The sequence below is a fragment of the Cervus canadensis genome, chromosome 1 (genome assembly GCF_019320065.1).
Source record: "Cervus canadensis isolate Bull #8, Minnesota chromosome 1, ASM1932006v1, whole genome shotgun sequence".
In the NCBI taxonomy this organism is placed as follows: domain Eukaryota; kingdom Metazoa; phylum Chordata; class Mammalia; order Artiodactyla; family Cervidae; genus Cervus; species Cervus canadensis.
Window position 1 is genome coordinate 6,583,664 of NC_057386.1, and position 20,659 is coordinate 6,604,322.

At 60.0% G+C, this 20,659-nt stretch overlaps 1 protein-coding gene across 2 annotated transcripts; it reads right to left on the reverse strand.

Moving 5' to 3' along the window:
* Positions 1-61: 61 nt before the first annotated feature.
* Positions 62-20,278, reverse strand: HID1 (HID1 domain containing). Of its 2 annotated transcripts, none has more exons than XM_043460189.1 (19): positions 20,086-20,278; positions 14,414-14,563; positions 13,574-13,744; positions 12,866-12,982; positions 12,230-12,336; positions 11,656-11,772; positions 9,342-9,564; positions 9,125-9,181; positions 7,858-7,998; positions 7,630-7,720; positions 7,262-7,413; positions 7,084-7,162; positions 5,618-5,782; positions 3,155-3,382; positions 2,801-2,907; positions 2,176-2,256; positions 1,494-1,585; positions 1,208-1,366; positions 62-989 (listed from the first exon to the last, which is right to left on the reverse strand). In XM_043460189.1, the coding sequence occupies exons 1-19, from the start codon at positions 20,149-20,151 to the stop codon at positions 926-928; spliced, it is 2,367 nt and encodes a 788-aa protein (XP_043316124.1). In that variant the 5' UTR covers positions 20,152-20,278; the 3' UTR covers positions 62-925. The 2 variants fall into 2 exon arrangements, with proteins under 2 accessions (XP_043316124.1, XP_043316128.1); XM_043460193.1 differs by having other exon boundaries at positions 12,866-12,979; positions 20,086-20,277.
* Positions 20,279-20,659: the final 381 nt, after the last annotated feature.

Sequence of the window (20,659 nt, forward strand, 5' to 3'; positions counted from 1 at the left end):
CCCTGAAAACAAGAGCCATGGACTGACCCCCTGCCTCCCCTCCAAGCACAAGGACGCAGGGTCTGGAGAGGGAGGTTTTATTATGTAAAGAGGCCGATTGTACAGAGCAAAGATTGTACTGACACAGGCGGGGTGAGGGAGACCCAGAGGCCAAAACCAGAAGGAGGGAGGGGTGGCCTCCCAGTCCCCCTCTCCCCCCCAAACATCCAGGCAGTGGGAAAGGGGAGGGAGGGCTGAACGGCGGCTTCCCCCCCGCCATCCCCTCACCCCCGTTTCTGTGTAAGAGTCAGGCAGGCTACATCCCTTGACCCGGAAAATACAAAGGAGACCCTCAACCCCCTATTCCAAACCCTAACAAGCGGGAGGTCCTCCAGTCTGGCTCTTGGCATCCATCCGCCCCCCAGTCTCCTCCATGAGCATCTTGGCCACCCTTCTTCCTGGGGTCCTGACAGCGGGCAGGGGCTGGACCAGGTGGTTTCCGGGTGGGAGACTTGGAAAGGCTCTCCCCACCCTTGCAGGCACCTCCAGGAATGACGGCCCAAGACTTCCTTGTGGGCAGCCCACTGGGGCACAGAGGCCTATTGCCCTCCAGGATCCAGCAGCCCAAGAGCCAGGAGGGCACTGAGGGTTGGCTTAGAAATGGGTTCTGAAGGGCAGCCAGAGAGAGGTGGGAGCTCTGGGTGGGGGGAGGGGGGCTGCAGTCCTGGAGAGAGGTTCCAGCGAGTCCAGCCTGCAGGCGGGGGGCAGGGTGGGTCCCCACCAACCCAGCCACAGGGGGCCTCTGGGGCCTGCCACCCAGGACTCAGCCACTTAAGCTCCCAGCCCTGACTGGAGTCATTTAAAGCTCAGAACAGGGGATCGGGGGTCAGCACTGGGGACGGGTCCCCGCCCTCCCCTGGCCCCTGCCCCTCGCAGGCTTCCATCTTCACACCCGCTGGATCTCAAACAGCTTCACGTCCGTGTCGTACCAGACAGGTGGGTCCACATTCCTGCCGAGCGAGTCAACGGTCACCCGGGGGCCGGGCGGCCTCAAGGAAAAGCCTGGGGAGGAACTGGGCCATCCTCCTCCCGCCCTGGCATCCCCCACCGGCCGGGGCAGTGGGTGCCCACCCCCACCAGACAAGGCCACCCTGGTGGACGGTCTTGACATCAACCCCACTAGCTGAGGCCGACCCTCAGGAGGGACAGCGGGCCCCCAGCAGCCCACCTCAGGTAGATGACACCCCACATGTAGGTGCGGAACCACATGGCCGTGCCCGAGTTGGCCTGGTACTTGCGGATGAGGATGGGGTGGGGCACGGGCAGCAGCCCCACCAGGGTGCCGTGCTGCAGGAACCGCAGGATCTCCGACTCGTCCGTCAGGCCCCTGCCAGGGAGACGGGGGTCTCCAGTGTGCCCACTCTGAAGGGCTCACCCATGCTCCCGGCCCTGGCCCCGCCCCGGCCTGGGCTGGCCCGCAGAGCCCACCTGCCCGGCCACGCCCCCAGCCTCACTTGTCAATGCAGATCTTCTCCACCTGGGGAACCAGCACCTGCAGCAGCCTCATGATGGTTTGCAGCGGCAGCTTCGACTTCCAGGAGAGGACCTGGGGGAGGGACCGGGGTTCCCCGGCTGGCAAAGCAGTCCCCCAGAGGCTCTGGCACAGACCTGACCCCTGACCTGGAACCATGGGCTCCCCAAGGCAGAAGACATCTTGGCTCATCACAGCAAGGGCCTGGCAACCGGGCAGGGCCCGTGAATAGTGACTGCGATTCATGGCAGGGGCTGCGGCCTCTCATGGAGCGTGTACCGTACCGTGCCTTTGATCCTCATGACAGAGTGATGAGGCTGGGACATTTAGTATCCCCACGCAAACACAATTAGTGGTGAGGTCAGGAAACAAGTAAGGGAGTGAGCCAGTGATGCCAAGGAAGGAAACTGGAAAGGGTGATTTATTGAGAAAGGGCTGTACCTTAACCCTGCTGGGGAACCAACCCTGGACAAGTGTAGACAAGAGGAAGCAACCAAGCCAGAGAGGCCAAGGTCACGAGACAGGACTGACCCTAAACCTGACCCCAGGCCAGTCCCTGGAACTGGACCCATTCCCATGCAAGCCTTTCCTGAGCCAGGAGCCCCCGAGCGCCCCCCCCCCACACACACACCGTGTGCCATCTGCCCCACCTGCCCCACCCTCACCCACTCCGACGTCGGGTTCCACTGCCCACTGGCCGATGCGCTGGACAGTCGCCGCTGCTCCCGCCAAGCCTGGCTGGGCTCCTGGTCCCCGAGAAGGAACCAGAGTGAGGGGTGGCGGGAAAGGGTAAGGATGGGGGGTGGAGGGCAGGCCCTTGAACAGCCCCTCCCACAGCCTGGGACCCGGAGGGCAAGGAGGTCTCTGCCCTGGCCCATGCTGCGGGGAGGGGGCTCCCTCCCAAAGGAGGGGATGGCCCAGCCCAGCACCCTTTGCCCTGGGCCCCAGGCCCTGCCCAACCCAGCCCAGCCTGGTGACAGGTTTAGGGCCAGGGGCTGAGTGGGCAGACGGGGTAAAGGCCGGCCCAGCCTTGATAAGGCTGATGGATGAGGAGGCTGAAGGCCAAGGGCTTGAGCCCGTGACCAATAAACGAGGGAGGGGTCTGTGAAAGACACCCCCCACCCCCGTGGCAGAGAGTCAGCAGTGCCAACCCCGATGCCCTGAGCACCAGGTGCCCGGCCCTCTGCGGCAGGGGACCCCAGGGTGCCCCAGCCTGGCCCGCATTTCAGAGACCAAGGAGGAAGGGAAGATGCCCAGCCTCGCCCCCCACCGCGAGTTCCCGGGGCCCACCTCTGCGGCTGGGCTGTCCTCCGCCGAGCTCTGCTGGGGCGCAGAGTCCAGGGACCGCAGGGTGCCATCCTCCGACACCTGGGACTTCTCCGTCAGCTTGTCAATGCCTGTGGCGGGGCGGGGGCAGTGAGGACTCCTGCCCCAGCGCCCCTCCTCGAACGCCCCTGCACAGCCCCGCCCCGCGAGTCCCCAGCTTCCCTCCACTTCAGAGATGCTGTGTCCGACCCCCCCGCCCCATCCAGCACGGAGGCCCAGTCCCCTCCACCCAGCTAGCCCTCCCAGGCTCCCCCGAGACCTCCACCCCGACCCTTCCTGTCACTCTCCACAGCCCCCTGCCAGCCGTCAGCACCGGACCTGGGGTGGCCACCAGGCTGGTCTTGAGGGTGCCCGGCTCGGCGGGCGCAGCGGGGCGGGACCCCTCCATGGAGGCGCCCTCCTGCGAGCCCGCGCGGGACAAGGGCTCGGGCGGCCGGCGGCGCCGCTGCAGGGCCTTGTGGATGGCGGGCGGGTCGGTGGGCAGGTTGGCCAGCTGGTGGAAGACGCTGCGCTTCCGGATGATGGCATAGACCAGGTTGGAGTTGCCTATGGGTGGGGAGGGGGGCTCTCAGCAAGGCCCCATCGCCATCCCCTCCACGGGAGCAGCTTCCTGGGAGCCAGGGGGAGCTTGGAGGACAAGAGGGGCGTCTACCCCCCAGGGGGAGGCGACAGCAAAGGCCACAGAAGAGAGGGAGAGTGGGCAGGGTTGGTGCTGGGGGCGGGGGGCGGGCTGAGGCGACTCCAGGATGCCACCTGTCAGGGAAAGAGCTTCTGGGCTGAGCTCACTCCTGCCCCTCCCTGGTACCCGGGGGACCCTCTCGCCACCCAGCACGAAGGGGCAACACCTGGCAAAACCGGGTGGGCCCAGCATGTCAGGGTCCCACTAAGCCAGCTGTTCAATATTTTGATGGTCCCCCAAGCTCCCCATGGGAGGAAGGACCATACGGTGTGTGCCCACGCTGAACGCCCTCGGCTCCGAGGGAGACAGGAATGCTTTCCCGGCCTTCAGTGCCACGTCGTGCCCCAGCTCGCCGCCCCACCCCGGTCCCTGCCTCTCACCACCCTGCTCCACGTCCACGTCCACGTCTCACCCCATCGGCTTTCTGTAGACTGTGCCCCCTCCGTGATTTCCTACTGTCCCCACCGAATTCATCCCTGATGAGTTAGGGTTACTCACTCAGTCATGTTCGACTCTCGTGTGACCCCGTGGACTCTGGCCCACTAGGCTCCTCTGTCCGTGGGATTCTCCAGGCAAGAATACTGGAGTGGGTTGCCATTCCCTTCTCCAGGGGATCTTCCTGACCCGGGATCAAACCCAGGTCGCCTGCGCTGGCAGGTGAATTCTTTACCATCTGAGCCACTGGGAAGTCCTTCATCCCTGATCGATTAGTACAAATACTGCTTATTCTGGAAATAGTAACAACTGCTAATATTTAAGTCACAGGCAAGTGATAAAGTGCTTTCTTGGATTATTTCACCTAATCGTCCCAACACCCTCTGAGATAGGGACTCTTGGTACTACGATTATGCTCATCTTACAGATGGAGAAACTGAGGCTCAGTGAGCCGGTGTGCTCACACTCACACTCACACTCACAGCTAAGTGTTTGCTGCTGTCGTTCAGTCGCTCAGTCGTGTCTGACTCTCTGCGACCCCATGGACTGCAGCACGCCTGGCTTTCCTGTCCTTCACCAACTCCCAGAGCTTGCTCAAACTCACGTCCATTGAGTCGGTGATGCCATCCAACCATCTCATTCTCTGTCTCCCCCTTCTCCTCCTGCCCTTAATCTTTCCCAGCATCAGGGACACGAGTTAGCAACTAAACAACAACAATCCTAAGCTATATACAATAGGTCCTTGCTGCTTATCTATTTTATATCTAGTAGTGTGCATATGTTAACCCCAAATACATATAATTTTATTATAGAAAAATGGAGAAGGAAATAGCAACCCACTCCAGTATTCTTGCCTGGTGAATCCCATGGACAGAGAAGCCTGGCAGGCTACAGTCCATGGGGTCACAAGAGTCAGATATGACTTGGCATATAAACCACCACATTATAGAAAAAAGTGTTGCATTCCAGTTACATATGTACATGTCTGCCTCCTCTAAACACTAGAGCTTTTCGAGGATGAGAACGTATCCGATTGATCTCCATCAGTCTAGCACTTAACATAATGTCTGATTACCAGACAGCATCAAAAGTATATCCATGGCTGCTGTTGTTATTGTTCAGTCGCTCAGTTGTGTCCAACTCTTTGTGACCCCATGGACTGCAGCACGCCAGGCTTCCCTGTCCTCCATCATCTCCTGGAGTTTGCTCAAACTCGTGTTCATTGAGCCATGATGCCATCCCACCATCTATCCTCTGTCGCCCCCTTCTCCTCCTGCCCTGACAGCTAAGTGGCAAGGCCTTCACTGACAGCAGGCACCTCAGCATCTCTGACGCCCAGCAGGCCCATGACACCCTGAACTTCCCTCCCATCAGACTTAAGATGACCTGTTTGTCTGGGTGACCATCTGTTTAGAGTCCCCCCTCCGAGCCCCCCTCCCCAGCTGTGAGCCTCACGGGGCAAGAGGCACTCTGCTTGGTTTCCCACCGAATCCCCTCACCAGGGCTAGGGCTTGGTATACAACAGGCACTCAATAAATGCATGCAGGATAAACAAACTGGGATCGGAGGGCTGTGTCCGCCTCAGATGGGAAGGAGTCCTCGCCCACTGCCCACCCCAGCTCCTCCCGTCCCCGAGGCCAGGCCAGGGTCTTGGGCTGGCACCTCACCATCAAACTGGTACTGGATGATGTTGTTGAAGACTTCCAGGAGGAAGAAGACCAGGTGGTGGTTCTGGGCAGCAGAGAAGAGGAACCAGGTGGTGGAGAAGGCCTCCAGCAGGTGCAGCAGCTTGTTGGCGGCCACCATGGACAGGCTTTTGAGGTAGGGGGACACTGTAGGGGAGGGGTCGGCTTACTTCTGGGGCCCCGCCAACCAGGCCTGCACACCCGGGGCCTGGGAGGGACACAGTGCTCCTGCTCCCACACCCTTCCTGCCCCCTGCCTGGGAAGTCCCCCCCAAAAGTCAGGAAGACCGAGCCCCAGGGGCCAAGGCCACACTGGCCATGCCTCCCGCAGAGCCCCAGGGCTCCACCGGGCCCCGCCCCCGTGGACAGCCGTGTTTACAAAGCCACTCACACACTCCATCTCCCCCACGCCTCCTCGAACTTGAGAGGGAGGTAGATACAGGAGACCATTCCCATTTTGCAGATGAGAAAACTTAGGTTCAGACAGGTTCATAAACTTGCCCAGAATCGCCCAGTTATAAAGTGATGGGCAGGGATACAAACTCAGGATCTTTACATCTTTCTAGAATACCAAGCTGGGAATTCCCTGGTGGCCCAATCGTTGGACTCTGAGCTCCCACTGCAGGGGGCCTGGGTTCCATCCCTGGTTGGAGAACTAAGATCTTGCAAGCCATGCAGGACAGCCAAAACAAAAATTAAAAAAAAAAAAAAGTAAGTAGACTATCAAGCTGATATTCCACATATAATTATATACGGATTTTCTGCACAGACGGTGAAGGGGGAGTCAGAGACGCAAGGCTGCACCCGGCTTGACGTCACAGACTGATCTGTCATAGCCCGATCTTGTCTCGTGTCTTTCTCCCTCACTGGGGTGGGGCAGGGTCGGTGGCTGTCTTGTTCACAAATGCATTCTCAGGTAAGACCTGAGGGATGGAGCCAGTGATGGAAGGCCCAGTTTTGAGCCCTGGTTGAGGAAACAGGATGCCACAGGCTATGCAGTGCAGTCAAACAATTAAGAAAGAAGAAAGGGGGAGAAATGAGAGAGAGAGAAGGAAGGAAGGAAGGAAATTGACCAGTAGGTACTTTGTTGTTGTTGTATTGTGTGGTCAGTTGTGTCCAACTCCTTGCGACCCCGTGGACTGTAGCCCACCAGGCTCCTCTGTCCATGGGATTCTCCAGGCAAGAGTACTGGAGTGGCTTGCCATTCCCTTCTGCAGGGGATCTTCCCAACCCTGGGATCGAACCCGAGTTTCCTGCGTTTCCTGCATTGGCAGGTGGGCTCTTTACCTCTGCGCCACCCGGGAAGCCCTGTAGGCACTTAGCGGCCCTTACGTTAATATTTCTATTGGACCCAGCAGGTTTGAACCAGGGAGCCCGTGGCAGGTCAGCCTGTGGCCGGGCGCCCCCTGGTGGTGATCATGGGAAAGGCGCGCCCTGGTCCCCGCGTACCGTTGACCACGATGGTGAGCAGACAGTCGAAGAGGGGCTGCAGCCGCTGGTGCCCGCTGGTGATGATCTTGTGGAAAACCTACGCGGGGAGCAGGGGGTCAGCCACGGGGTCCCCGCCGCCTCCAGTCTCGGCCGAGGGCACGTCACCCCCAGACTTCCAGGTCCCCCCCTGACTTACCACGATGAGCAGGTCGGCGTGGGTGCCGGTGAAGACCGGGATGTCCATGGGCACGCGCACAGAGTAGGGCTTGTTCAGCCGCACCCCGAAGTTCCGCTCCCCGCTCAGAAGCAGCAGGATGAAGACGCCGATGTGCATCAGGCCCACCCGAGCTGCGGCGCGGGGCATGGAAGGGTCACCTCGCTGGGTGGGGCAGGGAGGAAGGGAGCCTGGGGCAGGGACCCATCTTGGGGTGGGGGCGGGGGGAGAAGCCCTTCCTGGGAGGTCAGGGCACAGGGCCCAAGCTGCTAGGAGGCAGGACAGACTGGCCGCAGCCGCCCCTTGGTGAGGAGCGCCCCCCAGGGATCCCGAGCCCACCCCAGCCTTACACTGATCCGCTCGAGCATCGTTGAGGAAGTAGAGGATGGGAACCAGGATGTCTAGGACGTCACTGCTCTTCAGCACAAAGAAGAGGAATTTCTGGGGGTGGAGGGGAGACGGGTGGGCGAGGTCAGGAGAGGGGCAGCTCTGCCCTGCCCCTCCCAGGAGTCTCCCTAGATGCCCTCTGCATCCCAGGGGCAGACCATGACCCCCCACCCCCATGTGGGCCGGCCCACCTTGTTGAAGTCGCAGAGCTTCCAGAAGAGGACCAGCAACTCCTGATGGAACTGGATCTTCTTGGTCGAGTTGGGCAGGTAGGTCTGGAGCAGGGGGTTGGACAGCAGCCGGGCTATGCCCTTGAGGATGAACTGGAAGTCCTAGGTGGGGTAAGGGCAGGGACCTGTCCAGTCTGTCTCCCTGCAGTCCCAGCTTCCTGGCCAGGCCCCCAACAAATGCCTCCTCTCCCCCCACTCCCACCCCACCCAGAGCCTGATTCCCACCATCAGAGCCAGAGGGACCCAGGTTCCAGCGTCATCAACAGCTGTCCTGGGGGTAGCCCCTCGAAGCTGGGTCCAGGGCAGGTCTCGAGAGCTTACTCCACCACCAGACCACAGGCTCCCCATCTACACACTGGGCTCCTGCCCACCTGGACTTCTTGTGGACAGGTGCAATCCTCCCGCCCCTTCCCAGCACTCTGTCACACGTGAGGAACAGCCTATTCGAGAAGAGCTGTCCATCACTGAGCACCTACTGCCTGGACAGTGCTCTCAGCCAATCCCCACCACGAGGCAAGGATGCAGCTCCTGTCCCCACATCACAGCTGCAGAGATGAGAGTCCGGGGGGCACAAGAACCAAGATCACAAGACACACGAACCCAGGTGTGACTGGCCTTTCTGTCCACTGTAATTCCCTACCAAACCCACCATCAGAGCCACCTCCTCCCGCAAGTCTTCCCCGGCTACCCTCCCCCAGTTGAGGCCATCAGCCCTTTTCTGAGGCTCAAGACCCTTGCGGTCCAACCCCGAGTCCACTGGGACCGTGGTTCCTTCACGTAGGGGTCAGGACTCTCCCTACCCCCAACCTTATCTGCATCCTCTCACCCCCTGCAAGGTCACAACCTTTGAGGGGAGTGGGCACCAAGAACCCACCGGAGGACTTCCCTGGTGGTACGGTGGATGGGAACCACCTGCCAAAGCAGGGAACATAGGTTCGACCCCTGGTCTGGGAAGATGCCAAATGCCACGGAGCAACTAGGCCGGTTCACCACCACCACTGGGCCCACGTGCTGCAACTATTGAAGCCAGCGAGCCTAGAGCCCCTACTCCGCAACAAGAAAAGCCACGGCAATGAGAAGCCCGTGCACCGCAACAAACAGTAGCCACTGCTCACCATAAGTAGAGAAAGCACAGCTACGGAGGCCCAGCGCCGTCAAAAAATTGATTACTTAAAAATTAAAAACAAAAATAAAAATCCCGCCAGAGCAAGAGCATTGTTCAACTCACCTCTTCTCGATGGATGCGGGACAGGTAGTTCACAAACAGGTTCTCGGGCCCTGGAGGCTGCGGAGGGTGGAACCGGGGCTCAGCAGGTGCCCTCACCCCGCCCCCACGCTACCCCAGGCCCGCTCTGACCCCAGGCTCCCCCACGAGGTGTCCACCGGGTATCCCTCGCCCGGGCTGCTGGAGGCGGTGCCGGCGGCCCGCGCTCTCCCGTGCTCACGTCGGCATCGTCCATGGCGGTGCCCGTGGTGGTGCCGTCCACGGTGGGGCTGGCGCTGGTGGCGCTGTCGTGGTCCAAGGTGACGATGAGCACCTGGGCCGCTTCCTCCACCAGGGGTTCCCGGTAGTCGGAGAAGAGCAGGTGGTTGTAGGGGATCCCGTAGCCCACAGGGTCATAGGCACACACGGTGTTCAGGAGCGAGGTGAACAGGGGCAGGGCGTGTCTGCGCAGGGGAGGGGGCGGGGCTTCAGGGACTCCGCCCACTGTCCACTCGCGGCCGGGTGGGCGGGTCGGCCAGGACGACCCCTCATCCCCAAGTGTCTCAGTGCCAGGCTGTGGTCTGGGGGCCAGGGGGCAGCCCCAGGAGCTCATCCCCTTCCGTTGTGGCAGAGACAACTCCTGCCTCCTTGCCTGTATCTGGGACCCGGGGAGGGATGGTTGGAGGCCAGGAGGAATTCATTACCAAGACAGGGATGGCCAGTCCTGAGGGGGCTCTTTGCAGAATATCATGTCCACACCCCTTAGATTTTCACCCCCAGAGGTTGAAGCCTATTGTGGTTTATTTCAAATTTTTTAAAAATATATATATTTTTGTGACTGCTCCACACGCTACAGCTGGGATCTTAGTTCCCCAACCAGGGATGAACCTTCACTCCCCTGCACTGGAAGTGCAGAGTCTTAACCACTGGACTTCCCGGGAAGTCCCTAAAAAATACTTTACTTTTTTAGAGCAGTTTTAGGTTCATAGTAAAACTGAGGGGAAGGCAGAGATTTCCCATAGATTCCCTACCTCGACACATACACAGTCTCCACCACCATCCACATCCCCCACCATCCACATCCCCCCCACATTTGTTACAATGATGAGCCGACATCAACACATCACTGTCACCCAAAGTCCACAGTTTACATCAGGGTTCATTTCTTTTTTTTTTTGGCTGCACCATGCCAAGTGGAATCTTACTTCCACCAAGGCTCGAACATGCTCCCCCCGCAGTGGAAGTGCCAAGTCCTAACCTCCGGACCACTGGAGAATTCTCCAGAGTTCACTCTCGACGCTGTATAATCTACGGGCTTGGATAAATGTATAAAGGACATGCCTCTGAGGTTTCTGCAGGGCAGGTACCCTCCCCTCTGGGCCTCAGAGAAGCGTTGGAGGCCCACAGGGGAGGCGGGAAGCAAAGCACGTGCCCCATTCCCCAGCTCCCAGGCCACAGAAGGCCTCCATTCAGAGATCTGTGAGGTGTCAGAGGTCAAGCTCCTCACCTTACAGATGAGGAAATGGAGACCCAGGGAGGTTCATCAAGTGGCAAAGGTGGCCGTTTGCCTGATAAGGCTGGGGAGGAAGAAAACCCTGACCAGCTTTTAACTGTACCTGGTGGGGGGAGTCACCTGGATTCTCTCTACTTCTGGGGGTTGTGCAGGGGGTGAGATTGGGCTGCAAAACCTGAAGATGGGGCGTGTCATGTGGGAGTCAGTCTGGAAGAGGGTGAACCACGACACAGGGGCACTAACCCCATGTTGCCAGTACAGCCCCGGGCACAATCGGAGCTGCCCAGCTGGAGCATCCGGACCTGCTGTAAGTATGCAGTCCTGCCACGTGACACCTCCATGAACTCATATGCTCCCCAGAGCCCTTAAGTGCCCCCACGTGGGCCAGGCTTCCCCATTCTTCGGAGTATTCCTCACACCCCCACCCACCCACCATTTAAACAGCACCGTCCAGAAAATTCCCTGGCTAGGACTTGGCCACTGGTTCAATCGGCCCTGGGTTCAATCCCTGGTCGGGGAGCTAAGGTCCTGCAAGGCCACGCAGCACCGCCAAAATTAAATAAACTGTCCAATACAAGCTACATGTAGCTACGGACAGCTTAACATGTGGCTGGTCCAAAGTGAGATGTGCCGTAAATGTAAAACTACACACCAGATGAAAAGTGAATATAAAACATTTCAATAACTTTGTTTAGTGATTACACCTCAAATACTGATGTTTCAGACATATTGGGTTAAAAGAAATACATAATTAAAATTAACTTCACCTGTTTCTTTTTTTTAACTTTTTACATACTAGAAATGTTTAAACTGCATAAGTGGTTTGCATTACCCTTCTACTGGACGGCGCTCTAGATGGAGGACCCAGGGCCCCCAACAGGGACCGCGCTGGTGTTAAGGTGCAGCTGTTGTTATAGGTCATCACCAGCAGGGGGCAGCGTGCCTCCTCAAATAAGACACATTCGCCAGCAAATGGCCTCGGCGCAGCGCTGCCTGCAAGCAGGAGGTGGGGAAACCGAAAGGCAAGCCAGGGGCCCCTCACCTGTTTTCTGTGGAACAAAAAAACTGCACCCACGGATTGATGCTGCTGCTGTCCGGAGCTGGGGGCAGGTACATGGCCTCGGAGAAGCAAGTGAGCAGCAGTTTCAGCAGCTCCATCCTTGGGCAGAGGACAGGAGAGAGGCTCTGAGGTTCCCAGCTCCCCTAGAGGAGAGCACGCCCCCCTCCCCACCGCCCCAGCTCTTGTTGAGGTTCATGAAAAGTGACTGCATTTTATCCCTGTGAGGCTGAAGCTGGGTCACGAGCGGGCAGGGTCTTCTCTGCTATTGTTTAGTCCCTAAGTCTTGTCTGACTCTTTGCGATCCCCTGGACTGTAGCCGGCCAGGCTCCTGTGTCCACGGGATTCTCCAGGCAAGAATACTGCAGTGGGTTGCCATGCCCTTCTCCAGGGGATCTTCCAGACTCAGGGATCAAACCCGGGTATCCTGCATTGCAGGTGGATTCTTTACCACTGAACCACCAGGGACGTCAAGGGTCTCCTTGGAAGACCCCCACACATGGCTCCCTCCCTGAGCGGTGCAGAGGCCAGGCTTGGGGTCCAGCCCGAACAAGCTCACCGATTCATGTCGTGGATGTAGTTGGGCTGGGGAGAGTGAGCAAAGCCCACGCCAGCCTCCCAGATGTATTCACAACTATCCAGGGAGTGAATGTCCTCTGCTGAGTCCTGGGGACAGGGTCAAAGAAAGATCAGCGCCCCCACTCTCCTTGGGGGGGCAAAGACCCTCATATTCTCCTAAAGACAGACCCTCAAAGCACCCCAGGTTCTAGGAAAGCTCATTTTCCTTCAGTCTGGTGTTTGCTCAGTCCAGTGTGAAACAGGAAGAGACAGGGAGTGAGCAGAGCGGAGTTGGGGGCCCCCAATGGTGTGTGGGCGTGCGGGGTGGACAGCCCTCGAGGTCCATCCACCGCCCGCAGGAAGTGAGGGGCCAGGCCTGCAGTGTGCCAGCCCCACCCCCACCGCGGCCCAGGCCAAGACAATGGGTGCTTGTGCCCTGCCTCCCGGATACAGAGGGCCGGGCCCGCACCAGCTGGCTCCCCGCCAGCCGTGCCAGCCGCCACCCCCTCCTGGGACCACGCGTGCCAGGCAGCCTGGCCCTCCCAGGGCAGTCCCTGCCCCAGGCAACTTCAACAGACCCCAGCCTGGGGCCCGAGCCCTCCTGGGCCGGGGCTGGGGGGCGCCGGCGGGCTCTCACCACAGTGCTCCGCCGATGGCTCTGCACGGTGAAGTCTGGGCAGAAGAGCAGGTCAGCGATGGCCAGGAGCAGGGACTCGGCCAGCGGCCGGGCGTTCTCGTCATCGTCCTCTGCCTGCTTGGGACACGGCCCCCGGAGGCCCCTCAGTCGTGGCTGGCCGAGGAGAGGCGGCCCCAGGACTTGGGGAGCAGGTGGAGGACAGGGTTGGCCCAGGCAGGCACCCACAGTGGAGGGAGAGAGGAAGTGGGGGGGAGAAGGAACAGGCAGTGGACCCCTAATCACCCCAAACCTCCCAAGGCAGAAGGGGACAGTGGGGAGCAGGGCTGGGAGCATTCAGGAGGCCTCCCCAGTGACTGGGAGGGGCCGGGTGAGCCCCCTAAACTCGAGAGCCTCAGCCCTGCTGAGAATTACTGGGCCCACCCACCCAACACCACACACCCCCAGTTGCCTGGACAGAACCCCAGGGAGGGAGTGGGGTGAGTGGTGGGAGGGCCCAGCTGCCCTGCCCCCATCTCTGCCCAGGTGCAGGGGCAGGGACCCCCACGGGGGAGAAACCCAGGACTCAAGGGGGAGCTGACCCCCCTCCCCCGGCCCTTCCCAAACCCCAAAAGAGGTTTGGAGGAAGGTGGCCGGCCCTACAGTTCTCTTCCCCTGCCCCCGCTGCCCCACCTCGCCCCGCCCCCCGAAGTCCTGGCCAGGCCCACAGACCCCTCCTCGCCCAGCCCCGGGCACTGTGGACCAGAAGAAGCCCCTCCAGTCAGGGTCCTCGAAGATGTAGGGCAGCACGCGGATGAGCAGGCGGCTGCAGCTCAGCACAATCTGCCTCTCCTTCTCCGAGTGGCAGCCGCTCTCGGCTCCCTGCACCAGCTTCTCGACTGCCTGCGAGGGTGGGCAGAGAGGCGGGCGGCAGGAGGGGTGAGGCCCCGGCACCTGGGGTCAGGCTGGGCACCCCGGGCTTCAGGGGGAGCGTGGCCAACCTGCAGGGCCCCCTCTCCAGACAGGGTCAGCCAACCCTGGGGGGGACAGGGCATGGGCCAGGGAGCAGCCTGGAGCATCTGGGAGTGGGGCCCAGCCCACCACTCGCCGGCTGAGACCTTGCTAAGTGACCAGCCTCAGTTTCCTCATCTGCAAAATGGCAACACTGATGGCACCCCACGGACTGTAGCCCGCCAGGCTCCTCTGTCCGTGGGACTGCCCAGCAAGAATACCAGAATGGGTTGCCATTTCCTTCTCCAGCGGGTCTTCCTGACCCAGAAGATTAAACTGCATTGTCTCCTGCATTGGCAGGCGGATTCTTTACCACTGAGCCCCCAGGAAGCCCAGCAACCACACAAGGGGGGCTAGCCGAGGGGATCTGTGGCGAGTGCCGCCAGCATGTCCCCCGGAGCCCAGCCCAGGGGAGAGGGGGTAAAGCCTTGGGGCCACCTCTACTGGGGGGGTGTCCTGGGTGCCGGCCCCATTGGACCACAGGGCTGGGCCAGCTCCAGCCTCCCTGACCGTGGGGAATGGCTTGGGTGGGGGTGACCGCGAGGGGCCAGGTCCCCTCACCTTGTAGCACAGAGTGGCCAGGTTGGAGGGTGACTCCTCTCGAACCGCCCGGATCTCCGCTGCCGGCACCAGCGCAAAGACATCCTGCACCGAGGTGGCCGTGTCCGCCCAGAACTGGTCCCAGAAGGCGTCATCGGTGGCTTCCACGGGCTGCGGGGGGACCGAGTGCCCAGAGTCACACGATCTCTTGCCAGCAGGCCCACAGTGTGCCCAATTCTGTGACCAAGGGAGCCCCGGAAAGGGAAGCCCCCTCCTCCACTCCTGCTGGTGCCCAGGAGTCTTCCCCCATGGAGACATCCTTCAGTGGCCATGAGCCCTGCTTGGCACAGGCAGGCTGGGGACACTTGACACAGACGGTCAGGGATCGGCTGGCACTGAGTTCAGTAGGCAGAGCCCAACCCAGTCCCTGAGACCTGTGACCCCCAGGAACTCACCACCCCCCTTTGGTAAACCCTCCCCACCTGGGGGCCTCCCCAGGCCACACCCCTAAGTCACGTGCCCCGGGGCCAGAGCCAGGCTGTGCCCCTCCCCGTGGGAAGAAGCCAAGGGGACATGTGCCCACTGCCAGTCACGCAGGCTGCCCCCTCAACCCCAGCCTCCACCCGCACCCGGGACACCCAACTAGCGCCGAATCAAAAGGAGTCACCCCACAGCTCTCTGACCACTTCCGCTCTTCTCGGTACCCATTACCGGCACTGCCGCTCAGGCCACTCTTGCCAGGGCCCCCCTTCCAAATCTACCCCCTCAATCCTGCCCCCACACTGCCCCCAACCAGCATTCAAAGCACAGCACCGAAGGCATTGCTCCCTCAACAAAGACACTTAGGGCTCCCCACTGCTGGCCAGACCTCGGCCGGACAGTCAGCCAAGATCACACCTAAACACACCTACAAGCACACACCTGGGCACACAGACACGCACACGGACACACAACAAACATGCGTGCACGTGCATGCGTGCACAGGCACACCTGTATTCACGATCCCAACAACACAGCCCTGCCGTATTTTCTGGTTGCCTTGCACAGAAGCATCCCCTCTTCTCCACATGCCCACCCCACCCAACACTGTCCAAAGTCCTACCAGACCTACTGAGGCAACGTGCCTTCAGGACACTTATGCCTTTTAAGTCATATGGGCAGACATATGAACACCCGATTTGAATCATGAACCCTAGAAGTCTCTCCTAAGGAAATGATCTGAGATATGCAGGTATGAGAATGTTTACTGAAGAGTTGATAACAGCGAAAAGTTGGTATCAACCTAAATAACCAACAATTGGGGAATGCTTAAAAAGTTGCTGCTGCTGCTCCTAAGTCACTTCGATCATATCTGACTCTTTGCAACCCTATGGACTGTAACCCGCCAGGCTCCTCTGTCCATGGAATTCTCCAAGCAAGAATATTGGAGTGTGTTACCATGTCCTCCTCAGGGAATTACCTGGCAATCTAGTGGTTAGGACTCTGTACTTCCACTACAGGGGGAATGGGGTCAATCTTTGGTCAGAGAACTAACATCCTGCATACCACTCAGCCAAAAAAATAATTAAGACATAGTCAAACAATGCAATGTTATGCAGCCATCAGAATCATGTCTTCAAAGAATACAAATGAATGGAAAATGCTCGTCGTACAATGTTATATGAAAAAGAGAAGATATAAAACTAACTATAGGATGATCATGATTTTTTATAAAATTATAGAGGAATAAAAGCCTAGAAGAAAACAATGAAGTGGCAATAGCAATTATCTTTCGGGGTGGCTTTTTTGTTTGTTTCTTTATATTTTTCCTGTACATGCACGTATAGCTATTTTTTTCTTTTGAATGTTCATCTGTTTGAGGGTCAACCAAGGTCCTCTTACCCTTCTGAATAGCACTTCCTGCAAGAGACCTTCCCAGGCTGCTCCAATCAAATTAGACTTTTGCCTTCTCTGAAAGAGCCGATAAAGGGCTGCTGCTGCTGCTGCTAAGTCGCGTCAAGGGCTACTCGACCACAAATCAGCATGTAATACACATCACTCTTATTATCAGGAAACAATGTGAATCTTACTTAAAAAAAATAATTCTGTTGGAACTTCCCTGGAGATCCAGTGGTTAAAACTCCGCACTTCCAATGCAGGGGGTACAGATTTGATCCCTGGTCAGGGAACTAAAACCCCACGTGCTGTGAGGTGAAGCCAAATAAAAAAATACTTTAAAACAAAAATTCTGTTCTCTAAAGCCACTTCTTCCAAGAAGTCTCCCAGAGTTTCTACCAGTGGGTTCGATCCCACCTTGGACGCCTGCTCCCCACCCGCCACAGTCACTCATCAAGGGCCTGACTCCACTCTTGCCTGGAGGCCCTATTCCTCCACCAGCCCTTCTCCCGGGACCGTGCACTTGAGGCATATGGCAGACACTCGGGCAGTACTTGTCCAGCTGAAGGCTGTAATCAGTCCCAGAGATTCCCTTCAGCCCCTCCACCGAGCAGAGCTGAGCACAAGGCTGGGAAGAAGCCTCCCCAGGGTCCAGTCTACCCCAGCCCACTCCCCAACAAGGCCGCCCGCGGAGGCACAGGGCAGCCAGTGGCCGCAGCCATCAGGGCTGGCCTGGCACCAGGACACCCTGGGTCCCAGAACTGGTAGAGCAAGTTAGCTGGGGGAGAGGAACAAAGACCAAAGCTGCGCCCTGGGGCTGCAGCGGGCTGGTCCTCAGGCCCTCCAACCCTCTCTGGGGTCCAGGGGAAGCATGCCCCAGTGTGGGTGGCCGGGTGGAAGTGGGGGAGGAGCCTCCCAGAAAACATGCAGAGCCCCAACCCTGCCCCCCATCTGACGGCACCTCTGGGAAGCCATTTTTCCCCTCCTCCCATGTAGCCACGACCCTCTTAAAGGGGCAGAAACTCATCAAGTGCACTTGACCTCTGACCTAGTTCATCAGGCAAGTGTCACCTGGGGACTGAATTAAGAATGAGGAGAGAGTCTTAGGAGGGAACTTGAGAGGCCCCAGGACAGCCCAGCTCTGAAGCAGAGGGAAGTCCCAGATCTGCGAGCTGGCCTTGAACTTCAGGACTAATGATTTCACCTCCCCCATCCCCAACTTGGACCTCTTCTCCGGGTCCCAGCTGTGGCTCCGGATCCTTCAGTTTGGTGGCCGTTACCAGACCAGGGGAGGCTAGCTTGATGCTGTAGGTACTGGCCAGGTTCGCTGGAACTTCTGAGTGTGGGGGAAACATAGCTTAGCTCCTGCCTCAGTTATTCCAGCCCCACCCAACATAAAGAAGCTTCTAAAATCCAAGCTAGTTTCTTTAAAAAGAGTATTTTTGGTGGAGGTGGGCAGGCCCATGCTGCCAGGGGCACAGGGTCTGAGCTACCCTGGAGGGAAACCAGATATTCTTAGCATAGCTTTGCCGGGACCTGCTCAGGCCAGATGCCCACCAGCCTGGAGGACCAGCTGCATCTGCTGAACCTCTCTGCGGGGGGGGAGAAGGGGAGGACCAGCAGTGGTCTAGCCCGCCAAGGGTGACCTGTACTGAAGGACTGTGTCACCACGGCATTCGCACAGTCATAGGTGTGCACACGTGTGAACATGGACCCACTAGATATCCTCTGGCTTACAACAGAGAATCCCCAAAAGGAAAGGATCTAGGAGAGGGTCCCAGATCCAGGAATATGCTCCTCGAGGGCTCCACCCACACCGGGAAAGGCTTGGGAAATACAGCCAAGGCTGCCGGCTTCAGGACCGGGTCGGGCCTAGCCCAAGGCAGGAAGAAAACAGGATACAACACAGGAAGGCTGGGAAAGCCAACCAGCTTCGGCCCGGGCCACGGGGAAGAGGTGCTGGGTTGGCGTGTCTGCAAAACCCTGTGATCACAGAGGCCCTGGGGACAACTGGCCGGAATCTCCTTGGGGACACGGAGTGGCAAGGTCTGGAACGACCATCTGGGGGTTGGCCCTGACTCCCGAGCTGTCTGAGCCAGGTCACGGCACAGGGTCCGTGGCTTCAGGCCCTGAGGGTCTCTCCCTCCAGGCAGCTCAGGTCCCCTCCCACCTGCAGGGCCCTCGGGCTCTCCCGAGAGAGACTCAGGCTGGTCTCTGGCTCCAGCCCTGTCCCAAGTCAGCTCACTGTCCCCATCTGGGAAACGAGACAGCAGCTCCTCCGTCCACCCTGTCACAGGGCCACAGCCAGGGGAGGATGGAGGCCCAGTGTAATTTGGGGAGGGGGCCCGCACCTGTAGGAATCCTTTGGGACCCAGCTGAGCCAGTCCTACTGGCCGGGCAGAGACCCCAGCTGCCAAGCCTACAGCCCGTAGGACAAGGTGTTTCCCTCCGCGGGCAGATAAACATGGAGGCCTCCCTCCCCTCCTCTCCCTGCGGCCCCCCACCGAGACGCGGGCCCACCTGCCACCCTCAGATCTAGAAGCCCCACGCCAAGAAAGCCAAACGCCAGAAACAGCCAGGAGCCTTGGGGGGTAGGAGCGATTAGCAAGGCCTGGTTTCTATCAAATGCCTCTCAGCTGGGACTGGACCCTACAGAGGTCCTGGGCGTGTGCCGGGCTCCCGACCTTTATCCTGTGGGAACCAGGTCTGGGAACCGGGTGTGGGACCACAGGTCTGGCCCCTGGAGCTGCGACCAGCTGGCTGTGGGGAAATGGCTCCCTTGAACCTACTCTACTTGCCGGGAGCATGAGAGAGCCCAGGGGGTGCAGGTAGAAGGAAATTCCCCGCTGGCAGCAGGTCCTGACTCCCTTGGAAGTGGGGGACCTGGGGAGGCGGAGATGGGCATCTCTTTGGCCAGAGCGGCCTGGCTCAAGGAGTGAGAAGAGAGGGGTGGGCAGGGAGATTGCTGTGCTGGGGCCAGCCCTTGTGCTGCGGGCAAGGAGTTGGCCTCGGTGCCACTTGCGGGCCCAGGGGGGTACCCCCAGGCCCCACAGCACCTAGTCCAGGGGCAGCCTGGACGGTTCTTAGCCCTGCCCCAGAAAACAGGGGGTGCTCGCAAACACAGCCACCTCTGCAGCAGGGCCTGGAAAGGGGAGCCCCTGGAGCAGTGGTCCCCAGCTGGGAATCTGGACTCTATGGGCCTGGGAACAGCTCCCCTTGCCAGGCTGCAGCGCTGCCCACCACTCTGCGTGTTCCCATCAAGACCGAGGCCTTCTCTGACCCTGGGCATCGACCCGGCCCAGCGAGGCCGCCACCGCGCACCAGCTGTTTCCCCGATCCAGGAGGGCAACCGCCGGCTTTGTTTGCATTGAGTCAACCGGGTCTGTGCCTCCCGGATCGCCGGCACCGAGGGGCAGGGAGGAGAAAAGGAGGTGTTTGGGTGGGTGGGGGTGGGGAGAGGCTGGAGATTGCGGAGCTGGAGGGGCGATGAGGGGGCCGACAGCGGGGCGGACAGCGGCGACGCCGGCCTGGGGAGTAGGCACACGTCAGCCTAAGCTGGCAGCAGCAGCTGCGGGAAATAGGGATGTTCCCGGGAGAGAAGGCTGGGGGTGGGGGACTAGGGGAGGGAGCCCTGGGGTACAGGCCCAGGGGTCTCGCTCCGGCCCCGGCTGCGGCGTCACCCTCTCGGCCAGCTGGTCCCCCCAGTCTCCGGCTAGCCAAGTTCTTGCAGCCGCTCCCCGCCCCCCCCCCTCCCCCCGCCAGCCCTGCCCAGCCCCCAGCCTGGCAGGTGGGTGGGGAGGCCCGGGCCCCGGGCGCACCTGCGTCTTGGTGGTGAGCTGGATCACCGCCTTTCGGAAGTTCAGCTTGGAGTCGGCCGACCCCATTTCGTTGGAGCCCGTTCCGGCCTGGCCCCGGCCCCGACTCCCGCCCGGGCCCCGGCTCGATCTCCAGCTCCAGCTCCAGCCCCGCGGCCCCCGCGGCTCTCGCAGGAACCGAGCCGCGCGCCCCGCCCGCCGGCCCGGCGTCGGCCCCACCCCCTGGGCCCCGCCCCTCCTGGCCCCGCCCCCCGCACCTGCCGCTCCAGAGCCGCGTTCCCCGCGCGGGCTGAGGGTCTGGCCCGCGGATACACCCTCAGCCCCTTCTCAGCTGGACCGGGTGCCTTCTGCGTGGAAGCGTTATCCCCCTCGGTCTCTCCCATTTACACCCAGCGCACCCCCGCCGGGGCCCGCAACCCTCCCAGCCTCCGTCCCCTGCCCCCCATCCTCACCCTAGGTCCCCACGCCATCACTGGGCCCACAGTTTCAAAGTCGGTCCTCTCCAGCATCTTTCTTGTCCATCCCCTGGCATTCTGGGCATCCGCTCGCTTGGTTCCCCTTTTTCCTGACCTGTCTC